Source organism: Choloepus didactylus, chromosome 12 (genome assembly GCF_015220235.1).
Source record: "Choloepus didactylus isolate mChoDid1 chromosome 12, mChoDid1.pri, whole genome shotgun sequence".
NCBI classification, from domain to species: domain Eukaryota; kingdom Metazoa; phylum Chordata; class Mammalia; order Pilosa; family Megalonychidae; genus Choloepus; species Choloepus didactylus.
The window spans coordinates 89,190,386-89,203,674 of NC_051318.1; the positions used below are offsets into that span (position 1 = coordinate 89,190,386).

At 38.7% G+C, this 13,289-nt stretch overlaps 1 protein-coding gene across 2 annotated transcripts in view; it reads right to left on the reverse strand.

Moving 5' to 3' along the window:
- Window positions 1-1,197: 1,197 nt before the first annotated feature.
- The window catches only part of EPSTI1 (epithelial stromal interaction 1), a 100,784-nt gene continuing 88,692 nt past the window's right edge, over window positions 1,198-13,289 (reverse strand). Inside the window, exons 10-12 of one of the 2 annotated variants that reach the window (XM_037800208.1) lie at window positions 13,049-13,122; window positions 9,505-9,611; window positions 1,198-1,702 (exon numbers count right to left, since the gene is read on the reverse strand). In XM_037800208.1, coding sequence (XP_037656136.1) covers window positions 9,512-9,611; window positions 13,049-13,122 — 174 coding nt within the window. In that variant the 3' untranslated portion in view covers window positions 1,198-1,702; window positions 9,505-9,511. The remainder of the gene's footprint in view (window positions 1,703-9,504; window positions 9,612-13,048; window positions 13,123-13,289) is intronic. The other variant, XM_037800209.1, reaches the window with a different exon arrangement.

Genomic DNA, 13,289 nt, shown 5'->3' on the forward strand with positions numbered 1-13,289 from the left:
CCCCACACGTGTTCTAGAAAAGTTCAACCATGAAGTCATGATTTTTCATACCTGCACGATGATTTATTTAATTGAAACTTGATACCTGAACAACATTTTTTGTTTTGGAGTATGGGATATAGCAGAGAAACTGATACCGACTTTCCCAAGAGCTTCAAAGTAAGAAAGCTTTCCTTTTCCCTACGTCAACCCTTGGTTACACACTGGAAAACAGCAGCGAGTGAGGAATACCAAGGCTAGAGACAAAAACCAGAATACGGCAATTGTGTGTCCAGGCTGGCAGGTGCAGTGCTGAAATGGCTGCATGCCACCGCAGCAAAACATCTGCAAACAGCCTCACGTTCACAATCAGTTTGGCAGGGTTTCCAACACAGGCTGAGGGACTTAGCTTTCCCCACATAAGGCAATGACAAGGATTTCAAATAGACCAAGCATTTTATATTAGTGTCAACAGCACTAAGACACGGCTTCAGCTGGCAGAGGAGAAACCATGCGTATCTGCATTACTTACTCCACAGAAACTTCCTGAGCTCCATCTGTTCTCAGAAACCAGTTCCCCCGCCCACCGTGGGGGCCCCTTCTATGGCGCACACTTGGCCCTGTTTCTCTGAGCCCCCATCATATGGTTTATACTCAAGAACCTGATGTCTCAATGATTCTTTGAATAGAGAGATATGGGAAGTTCATTGCAGCAGGGTAATACTACAAGGTATTATTAGTTGTTGGGCAGCAAAAATGATTCACTCCCCCAAACTTCATGCTTTCCCTAAATAATGTGGAGGGGGGCTAGATTTTACAGGATGGAAAAACCAATACTCTTGCACACCAGGGTCTATGAACTGGTTCAAGGTCACAGAAGATGAATAGGAATGCCTCCTAAATTAACAACAGGAAATAGGTTCCCTGGAGCAAACGAAAGACAAATGTCAAAAACACTTACACACCACACAGGATGTCTACCCCCGCATCTAATTGATTTTTATAGAAACACTGGCCTTTCATGAAATAAAATGTCCCACTCTGAAAATCAGAGGAACAGTGTTAACAAGTGAGTCAAAACCAAAACAATATCTAATACAAATTACAGTACTACCTTTGATCTGTATGGACAATAAAGGAAAATATATTAAAATAAGAGACCCTCCAAGAGAGAGAAACTCAAGAGCTTTTCATTAAAAATAAAAGAAGGATCATTTATACAGAAACAGTTTAAAATTTATTTATAAATCTGTTTAAAAGCATCTAAAAGATTTATTTCTCTTTTGCTTGTTTTGTAAGCTGGATTAAGAAAGTAGGAATTAAAATCTAAAAGGATCCAGACCTGATCTGAGAATTTAGATTAAAATGAGTTGCTTAAAAATACAATCTTGCATCCTCCATAGCTTTTACGTACCTGAAAGCATTAAATGATCCCCTCCTTTTCTATCTCACTCACGTTGCTTTAATTATATATTTGGCAATACGAGGTAATATCAATTAGAAAAAAATAATGCAACATTTCATTGGCACTAGAGATTAAATATGAGCTCAGCAGTCAGCTCTTGCAAACACACACAAGCACCCAACTGCCCAGTGGAGTGGATGGGCTGTTGAAGTCAAGATCACAACAGTGAGGCGGACACAATCGCATTAAGGAAAAGCATCTCGCGAGGTTTTTCAAGGTCAGTTGATGAAGGCTGGAAGAAAATATTTCCCATGTGCCCTGGAAGGAAAAAGAAAACAAAAATTACCACAAGCAGCAAAACAAAATTCAAAGCCTTCATGGTCTGAAATGAAGTTCCTTCAAAGAACACTCTGACTACATCAGGTTTAAAAATGACCATTTTTAATGATTTAAAGCACCAGGGGGAATGATTTAATTTTCCAGTCCCGAGGCCTTTGATTCACAAAATAGTCTCTTGTCAACAATGGAACAGCTTGTTGAGTGACGTCTCATTGGCGGCGTTCTTTGAGATAGGCTAACATGGGTCACAAATAATGGCATTCACAAATACAGTCTCCCACCTCCCTAGTTACAGCAAGGACAGGGATAAACACAATGTGGGGCAGAGCAATTTAAATGGAAATGTATTGAGTAGAGTTGCATTGTGTTATGCAATGGCAAGGTGACTTTTCAAGGGTACTTTGACGTAGGCAGATGAACTAAATGGGTCCCCTTCCCACCCCCAGGTGGAAAGGATCAAACAATCTTTTTCAAGCCCTCCACAGTGCTGGGCCAAGTGACATTTGGCTTACAGGCTACTGCCATTCTCTCTAAAACTCTGGGACACTAAAATCTCAGGTTGTCCCAAAGGTCATGGCAGATGCCTACCTACCCTTGAATACTCAGGATCTAAGAGTTCCCACAGCATCCCAAAGGGTATCTCCTACCGGTGGCAGAAACAAGATCATCTAAAGTGATTAACTAAAGGTCCAGCCCCAGGGGCATCATGAAAACTAAGAGAGAACTCTAGAAAACCAAGATGTACTTTTTAAACAAAAATGTTTAAAGGATCAAAGAACAAATACATATTAAGCCATAGGAGAATGATATTTAATTTAAATTTTAGAATGAATTTAAATATTAGAAAGAATTTTAAAAAAGATCAGTGCTTTTGCCTAGCCAATATACACTTACCTGGTGCCTGCTACTTAAGAGTCTGTATGATATTTCAAGAAACAAAAACTTGCCTCATGGTGTCTGTCCTGGGGTGGCTTAATTCATGGGGTCACTAGTACTCAAAGAACTAATATGAGGTTGTATGAGGAAGAATAAAAAGTACTATGGTGATTTAAAGGTTTGGCAAATTCTACTTGATAGGTTAGGAGAGGTGTCAAATATTTAATGGTGATGATGACTTTTTAGGTGGTTCTCAGAGGGTGGATACTTTAACAGGTAGAAATGGAAGAGGGATGGGGATGGGTTATTAACCATCTACTATGAGCAAACTCATAGTAGAAGACAAGCAAGAAACGTGTTCAAGATATGTTGGAAATCCCAGTTGGGCTCAAGTGCAGGGTATTATGGCAGAATGTAGGCTGAATCCCATTTACAGAAGAGAGTCTAAGGGGACTTCTTTCAGCATGTATTTTAGGAAGCTATTGAAGGTTTCTGATATGAGCTATCAGACATTCTGGCCATAGGATGCAGAAGATATTGGAGGGAGGAAAATCTAGAGTGGGGAGATAAGTTAGAAGTCTTCTGTGATAGTCCAAGTGAAACATAACCAGGGTCTGAAGTATGATAAAGCTGTGAGAATAAAACAGAGAGGACAGAGCTGAGAGCTATTGCAAATGAATAGTCTGATCCTCAGATTTGCAGTGTCAGTGTTACCTGCGAGCTTGTTAGAAATGCAAAACTCTCAAGCTCCACCCAGCCCTACTGAATCAGAAACAGTATTTTAACAAGCTCGCGAGCCTCTGCACATTAAAATTAGAATCACTGATCTGTAGGGTCTGTGTTCCGATTTGCTAATGTTGCCATTATGCAAAATTCCAGAAATGGATTGCGTTTTTTAAAGGGGGTTTATTTGGTTACAAATTTACAGTCTGAAGGCCATGAAAACGTCCAAATTAAGGCACCAGCACAAGCATGTCTTCAGTGAAGGAAGGCCAATGCATCTGGAAAACCTCTGTTAGCTGGGAAGGCATGTGGCTGGCGTCTGCAGATCCTGGGTTGTTTTCCAGCTCCACTCTCAGCTCTTGTGCATTCTTCAAAATGTTGCTCTTGGGGTGTTTTGTCCTCTCTTAGCTTCTCCAGAGCAAGTGTCAGCAAACGTCTGCTTTCGACGGCTGTCTCCAAAATGTCTCTCTTGGCTGTAGCACCGAGCTCCTTCTGTCTAAGCTCTTATAGGGCTCCAGTGATTTAATTAAGACCCACCTTGAATGGGCAGGGTCCATATCTCCATGGAAATTATCCAATCAAATGTTTCACTCACAGGTGATTGAGTCACATCTCCATGGAAACACTCAAAGGATTCCAACCTAATCAACACTAATACATCTGCCCCCACAAGACTGCATCAAAGAACATGTCGTTTTGGGGGACATAATATATCCAAACCGGCATAGTCTGATGACTGACAAGATGTGGAGATCAAGGACAGCAAGGAGTCGAAGCTGACTCTTCCTGGGAAAATGGTGATGGTGATAAGATAGATTAAACCTCAAGCCCAATCAAGGCTATATAGCCAAGGGAGAAGCTGGAGAGGGACTCTGCAACTTCACCTCCAAGTGGCCTCTATGTGACACACCCTGTGTCTTTTCTCTGAATCCTTAGTTAAGCAGCCAGGGCCTGAGTCTGCATCCCAGATTTGCTGTATACAAGTTGTCTGACCTTGCACAAGCATGGTTATGAAAAAAAACCCAGAACACCATAGGCACTTAAATAAACGTTCTTTCTTTCCTCTTCTAAAATGAATGTTTTCCCAGACCTGTAATACTGTATTTATGTACCACTGACCACTGCAAGACAAAGCACCACTGCAAGATAAATACCAAAATATTTTTATTTTTAATATCTATAAGAGTTACAAAATTTACACTGCATGTTAAGTCTGGTATGCTTAAGCTTCCTACCTGTAAGTTGTATAAGATGTTAGACTTTGACATTATTGCCTTCCTTCTTGACGTTTTTTCTTTCCTTTGCTTTCATCATACTTTCATCATGTTTTCTGCCCTTCTTCCACTCTTGCCTGCCTTTGGCTTTCTTACTAGTTCTCTTATTTCTTCCAAGCCTCAACTGTGACTGGCTACCCATGGGACTCAGTCCCTGAAACATCACTCTTCTCTCATTCCTTGGGATAGCTCATTCCTCATCTATCGGCCTCTAAACAAATGATGACAAAACCCCAACACCAGTTTTGACCTATCCCTGGAGCTCTGGTCCCGTATCTCAAAATGCTTAATGGGCAATTCCACTTGTAAGTCACCAAAAACTCATCTTCTTCCCCCAAAGAGTGAGTCTTCCCCATTTCCTTATTTCCCTCAGTGGTGCCATCCTTCTCCAACATTGCAACTCCGGAGTGCCAACATTTAGGAGAGACAGAGAATGGTCAGTCACCTTCCTTCCTTGTGTGCCCTTAATTTAACCCCTCTTTTTCATGTGTGTGCGTAGCCATCTAGACTTGGTCTTATTACTGCACCTGAGTTATGACAGCCCTTCCTCTTTTATGTGCTGCTCACTACTGGATTGATCCTCCTAAAATGGCTCTTGGATGTTACGTTGACTCAAAAGTCCTTGATGGCTCTTCACTGCCTGCAGATAAACTTTTAAGGACCATGTATTATCACAACTTGTGGCTACACCGACACCTATTGATTTTCCCTGCTGTTGTTGTCTCTATTCTAGTGCTCTTTTAAATAATGCATGCAGTGATGAGTAACCATTTACAGAGATCTTTACCTGAGTCCCTGGTTATTTCTTTAGGGTAACTGTCGGGGTCATAGTACTTTATACGAGCCTGTCACTTATTTACAAAACTATCACTGATCAGTTTTGGTCTTCCAGATGAGTTGCAAATATCTACCCTAGCAATTTTTCAACAGAAGTTTCGCTTTTAAACACTTCTCTCTCTCTCTCTCTCTCTTTTTTTTTTGTCAGCAAAGTAATAACTGCTTGTTTTAACAAGTGAAGAAATATAAAGATTTATTTAAAAAAAAACAACTAACTCCCAACTCATTCTTCCATGCTACTATCCCCACTACCCTGACCTTACTAAACAATATTAGCAGCCTTGTAGGTATCCTTCCATTTTTTCCTTGTTTATATAAACATAATGGGGCACCTTTATGCATATAGGGGTTTTATTCCATTGAAACAGTATTATACTGCATACATTATCGTAGCACTTTGTTCATTTAACAGTATACAATGGGCATTCTTATAGAACAGTTTAAAATTTATCTTTTTTCTGATATATAGTGATATTTATATTTTCCATAAATATGAACATATAAATTATATGTATGTGTGATTTTATATAAAGAGGATTATATCCTAATTTTTTTCTATTGACTAAATATGTGTTTATTCTAGTCCATTTTGGTATGACTTTTTCACCTGGAGGACAGTTTAGTGGTTCCTCAGAAAACTAGATAACGAGTTACCCTATGATCCAGCAATTCCACTTCTCCATATATACCCAGAAGATCTTAAAGCTGTGACACAAACAGCTATTTGCACACCGATGTTCATAGCAGCATTGTTCACAATTGCCAAGAGATGGAAACAACTCAAATGTCCTTCAACAGATGAGTGGACAAACAAAATGTGGTATATACGCACGATGGAATACTACACGGCAGTAAGAAGGAATGAGGTCATGAAACATATAACAACATGGATGAACCTTGAAGACATAATGCTGAGCGAAATAAGCCAGACACAAAAAGAGAGATATTTTATATCATGACTATGCGAACTCTGTGAAAAATTTAAAGTAAGTGTAATATAATGTAGAGTATAGGGGACCTAGAGATAGACAGAAGCTAGTGAAGGCAGAACCATAACCTAATATGTACAGATATGATAATGAGGGTGATCTTACTGGTATGGGAATGGACAGGTGTGACCTTGGTTCGTTAATGGGATTGTAAGTATCAGTGATGCATTGAAAGCGAACATGTTTGTAAATGATTGTTTAAAGGCAGAGTAGCACTACAAACCTAAAAAAAAAATAAATAAATAAAAAAGAAGAGGTTAAGACATTCACAGATAAACAAAAGCTGAGGTAGTTTGTCACCACTTCACATGCCCTACAAGCAATGCTAAAGGACATTTTTCAGATTGAAGGGAAAGGACACTAACAGTAGACTGAAGTCGTATAAAGAAATAAAGACCTTGGTAAAGGTAACAATATGGGTAATTGTAAACGCAAAAATACAATTATTATTGTATTGCATTTTTGGTATGTAACTCCCACTTTTTACTTCTTACAGGATCTAAAATGCAAAATCACAAAAGTAATGATAAACCTATGGCTTTGGACAATGTATAATTCGTGATTTGATATAATTTGTAACAAGAACAGCAAAAAGGGGGAATGGAAGGGTATAGGAATAGTATGTGTGTATACTACAGAAATTAAGTGGGCATCAAATCAAACATGATTGTTATAGATTTAGGATCTTATATTTAAGTCCCATGGTAACTGCAAAGAAAATATCTTAAAAACATACACAGAGGAAAAGAGAGGGACTTGAAATCATTCACTACAAAAAATCAAACTAAGTGTGAAGTAGGCAGTAATGGAAAAATTCAGGGACAGAGTATTATAAGACTTACAAAAACAAATAGCAAGTGTAAGTCTGGAGTTTGGAGGAAGAGGTCCAGGCTGGAACTAGAAATTCAGGTGTAATACACCTACAGATGGTATTAGCTGAATGAGACCACCAAGACAGTCAGAGCACATAAAGTTAGGAAGTTGACCCAATGTGGAGAGGACAGGACGATGCTGGGGATTTGGCAGAGAATGGAAAGGAGTGTCCACTGTGATAGGCGGGAAGCTGGGAGAGTACGGTGTCCTGAAAGCCAAGGAAAGAAAGAGTTTCAAAAGGAGGGAGCAATTCACCATGATGAATGACACTTATAGGTCTGAAAGACGAAGACTGAGAAATAACCATTGGATTGGGCAATGCAGCCATGGCTAGTGACCATGACAAAAACAGTGTACTGGATAGGCAGGCTCTAAGATTTTATTAGGGTGAGTTTAAGAGAAAATGGGAGGAAAGCAATTAGAGACAGCAAGCATAGCTATCTCTTGAGGTTTTGCTCTATGGGGAGGAAAGAAATAGAGCAGTAGCTAGAGGGAAAGATGGTATTGATAGAGTTTGTATTTATTTATATGTTATACTGATGGGAATTTTCTAGTTGAAAAGGAATATCTGATGTTTCAGGAGAGAGGGGAGAGTGTTACTAAAGCAAAGTGCTCTAGCTGATGGAAGGAATGGAATTTAGTTCATTTAAGGAAGAGCTGGTGGCTCTTCTGCAGGTGGATGGATATATCGGTGGGAGCCTGAGGAATGTTTTATCTTTCTGTCACTGCTTCTTTCAAGTAACAGAAGCACAAACAACCATCAACAGGGGACTTAGGCTATGCCTGTCCCACCAAGGAAACCTCAATCATCCTAGCTATCGCATCATGAGGAAAAGATGTTCCTCTGTTTTATCTGTGAGGAATCTAAGCAGAGATTTATAGCTAGCCATGGAAGGTCCACCAATAGTCAGTGAAGAGCCAGGTTTTCAAACCCTCATTTCCTTAGTAGAAACTCATGGCGGAATTCATTTCCTCTCCCCCATCATCTTCACCTCAATTCCAGTATTTCTCTAGGATCTTTCTAAATTTTAGGGTTTTTGATAAGTGGAGGAGAAAATGTACAATTAGTTTCCAAGTCCTGACCCAAATCCAAATTCCAAGCTGTTCCACAACTTACCAATTATATGAAATTCAAAGCCCCATTTTCTACATGAACCCCACTCACACATTTGTATGACTAAGTCAATAATTATAATACATGAAGAAAAGATATTGTGTTTTGATTCTTTTCTCTCTCCTTCCATGTTGTCCCTATTCTGAATGCTACAGCCATACAAGTGAGTACATATTATAAATATACACATTGTATGCATTCTTTGCAAATCCACCTACATTCAGTTTTCTTAAAAACATATATTTGTGAAATCCGTCCATCAATTTTAACTACTTGATGCCTTTAAGGTAACGTTCATACAAGATTTATAACAGATTGTCTTCTCAAAAATGATCAGCAAGTCCTTGATTATTTTGCTATATTTTACCACTTTAAAGATTTCTATCCACTCAATATTTTTTGTTTAGTAGATACATTTGTACACAGGATTCAATTAAATTATGAAACCCACTGTAGTTGGCTTTGATTCAGTATACACTGCAAACCTCACAATCACATATGTTCCTAAGCTTTGATGCTGGTTCAATATATTGTGCACACGAAGTACATTAAGCACATACTGCAGCACAGTTGCAAGGCTTTCTTCACAGAAATCTGTAAGGACATTTCATTTTGAAAAAGTGCCTTTTGCTGGAGGGGTTTTTTAAAATCATTTTGGAGTGGAAAATTAAATACCTGTTTCTTTGATGTGCTAGTTCCCTGAAAAAAATATATCACCAGAAGATCTTACTATTTTATAACCATATTTCACTTAAAATCCTCTCCCCCCTCTAAAAATGTTCATTTGTTTTTGTTGTAGGTCCAGGCAAGGGGTGATAAAAAGCCTTACAGTCAAGGCAATCACTCTGGGAACAAAGGGCAGGTGTCATATTTTACTGTGATGTTCTGGGGCTGAAATCAGGACTTTCTCCTTTTCTGGGAAGCTATTGTAGAATTTACAGTAATTACCCTGGCTGACTGCCCATCACACAGCTGAAAAGCACACTACAAAAAATAATACCTGGGGAGAAGGCTACAACATATTTTTTAAATTCTCATTGTTTTTATTCCTTATCTTTGAAAGATGATTTTTTTTTTTTAAAGAGAAAAACTCACCCAGCTGTTACCACTTTTCATATTCTGTATTCCAATAGCTTCTGGACTGCTTGAGGCTACCTGGTTGACTTTTGCCTTGGAGTCGGTCCAGAAAAGCATTATTTACCCTTTAAAACAATGAAAAATGGGAGTAAGTACAAAGCTTGCTGCTAGGCGAGAGATTTTTGAGAACCTAATGTGCTGTGTGAACTGGCTGTGGGGACTACTTCTTCCCTTCAGCTTAGACGAAACCCACAGAAACTTCTTTTCATGTTAACCATAACGGCAAGCTGTTAACTGCTCCTTACTGGAGCTGGTAAGAGTCTTGGCTCAGGCCAAACGGGGCACAAATTCCTAACTTCAGACTTTTGCATAGCTATCTCCTACCAGATCAGCAAGTGCCCTGCTCTTCCAAGAAGCGGTGTCCTGAGCCCGAGGGCTGAGGAAAAACGGATGCCTTGCAAGAACCAAAACGTGAAGAGAAACTTGGCACTACTGCTGGAAGACAGATATTTCTCCTATTTGCCCTGGATCCCACTGTCACTCTTGCTAAAGTAAACCCCACCAAGTGAAAAGTAGGAGGACGAAAATGGAACTGTCAGAAGAGCAAAGAAAAGCTTTCACAAGAAGGAATGGATACACCTTGTCCTCATGCTCTGCAAACAATTCGGAAATTAAGTTCAAGACATGGGAGGCAAAACTATAAAGAAAGGCAAGAAAGCGATTATCATAAGGGTTGGGGTAAGGGTTGCTGGTATATTCTATTTCTTGACCTGACTACATGGATGTTTACTTTATAATCAATCATTATTCTACATAATTGTTTATGTACTTTTCTGTGTATTATATATTACAATTTTTAAATAAAAAAAAATAAAGGCAACACCATGCTCTGAGTTACCCATGGATGGATGAGTAGAGCCAGGGACCTAGAAGGTAGAGAAATAGGACCATAACAGGTAGCCTATGATATCGACTGATTACTGAGGGACAGTGTCAATAAGACCATAAGAAGCTCACTGCAGGCCAAAACACAGTGCCTGCTGGGTCCTGCCACCCAAAACACATTTATGGCAGAAAGGGAAGGTGAGCAGTCCTATGTTTTGTCCCATATTTCATCATGAAATGTCCCATATAACATGTCCCACATTTCGTCATATGTCCCATATTTCGTCATGACATGAGCAGAGGGTGGTAATGGTGGGCGTGGCCCCAAGTGAATGACGGTGGGAGATTTGGGAACCTTGAGAAAATGACTGCTGGGTGGTCAAGTCAGAGGCTGGAGATTGTTTGCCTGGTCTGTGCTTGCTCAGTGCTACCTAAGATCCAACCCCGGGTTAACCCAGTTTGACCTCTAGGCCCGTGGCCCAGTTTGTTTCAAGCCCTTGATCCCCATGTTCTCTTCTTTCTCTCTGCAATTTCCATTTGTCGTCTGTTACTCAAAGAGTTATACTGGGTCAGGTTCAGGCGTACTCAAGCTCAATGTAGGGTTCATGGAAAAGCTCATGAGTCTCACAAGTTTTCTATGATAAAACTCACATCGAGGTTTCTGCCATGAGAACTTCTAAACAGTGGAAAGCATATTTCCTTTTTGACTCCATTAAAATTATACCCCTATATAAAACCTAATTTATGTCCCCTAAACACATCCTACATAACTGAGGAGGAAGTAGTTGTTGCTCTGAGGAGAAATGGACACAGCTATTTTATTCATTAACATGCTACTGAATGACTACTTTTATACAATAATGTGAGAAAGCTCATTGTAACCTCTAAAGGACAATACAAATGTAAGCACTTAAAAAATGATAACATAAAATGTGTTTAAAGACGTGGTCAGTTATTTAAAAACTGTTTGCTGAGTTTACTATCCCCAGAGATTTTCTCATGCATTAAATTTGGATCTACATCTAAGTAGATCCAATCGAAAGTGCAAATGAGGTGTGAAAACTATATAGCCCCACACATTTTTAAGTATTCAGGAGTATGGAAATAAAATTAATGAATGAGGGTCAGGGTTCCTATAACAAAAAGTCTTCTCCACCTCTAATCAAAAAACTTGGATTTTTATTGGGTTCCCATTGAAGATTAATTTCTTACCGATGAGGTCTATTAATAGGACACTTTACTTTCTTTAAGATGCTTAAAACCTTCACAATTGAATTAATCCTGAGAAATCCAGAGAAATAACCTGCTACTACTAGCAACCATTCATTAATTTTATTTCCATACTCCTGAATACTTAAAAATGTGTGGGGCTATATAGTTTTCACACCTCATTTGCACTTTCGATTGGATCTACTTAGATGTAGATCCAAATTTAATGCATGAGAAAATCTCTGGGGATAGTAAACTCAGCAAACAGTTTTTAAATACAACAACAGGTTTTTAAATAGAAAGGCTTTTAAAGAGAAAAGGAGAAAAACTCATAAAAATGGCTAAACTAATTTATGGCCTACTTTAAAACAAATAGGTAGCAGTTAACGGTCCACCCTTATCTAGCAGTATAGCCTAACTCATGAATCAGAATCTTTATGTTTCCTTATAATCAGAGAATGCATACAAATTTGCATTTGACATTTTAAAATTCTTTAGACTGGACTATGGAGGCAGCATAGTGCAGTCAAAAGAATATGAGCCCCCAAACCCAACGAGTGGGAAAGTCAGAACTGGGAACCACCACTGAGCACTTTTTGAAGTCCCCATGTATAAAATGAAACCACTGCATTTTAAAAATACACTTCAGTGGTAACGAGAAGGTTAAACACAGGAGAGAAACCACTCGCCTTCAAAGGAAGAATTTTCTTCTCTGCAATCATGAAAGCCCTTACATTAAATTCTTCTCATTAAACACTAAAGCATTTCCAAGTGAACCCAAATAGCCCAAGGCTCCCCCCAGGAATAGCCTAAGCACAATAATGATAAGTAATATGGTGGCTGTTGGCCCAGCCCCAATATTAGCACAAGAAAGATTTTTATTGGGAACAATTAAGTACTAACATCCGATATTAGCAATAAGATAGAGAGTACTGACATTATTAAAAATTAATCAAGGTTCTATTTTAAGCCACCCACCAATGTATTAGTCAGTGTAAAATAATTTTATTGGCAGTTCTTGTCTGTGCTTTTATACTGAAGTATGAGTATCTCACCATATATATTAATTGAATTATTCTAAAGTAGGTTGCTAACAGTAAAGCATTGTCTCAAAAGATCATGATGTTTTGTCCCACGGGAGGCAAATTACACATAACCTAAACAAACTCATTCCCTGAGACATGATTCAGTTTTCTAACGTGAGTTCATAATGCTACCTATCCAGAAAAATTAAATATTATTTGTGCATGTACATATGTATGTACGTGTGGTGTGCACCTGTGAGCATGCACTGATAAAGCAGTTGGCAACTCTCTCACACACACACCACCCTGATAACAAAGATTTTAAAAAGGCAATAAGATTCCAAAGCTGTATGCAATATTACTGTGGTGTTTTCCTAAAACACTGTGAAAACTTTACAGGGGATTGATTTAACCAGGATGTTTATTTTATTAGCCAATTATACCTCCTGTGTTCAGTTTGGTGAGTTCTGGCTCTTTCTTCCTCTTGTTGCCATTGTTTTCGTTCCAGTAATTCACTCTAGGAACAATAACATTTTTAAAATATGGTTTTCCATTAACATGGCTGTACAGAAGACAACAGATCAATTACATTTTTAATCTTAGCTAGTGCAAGATTACATTTTTGAAACTTTTACTTAAGTACCATTTCCATGTGAAATTATTTTCTCATATAAGTGGGTAGCA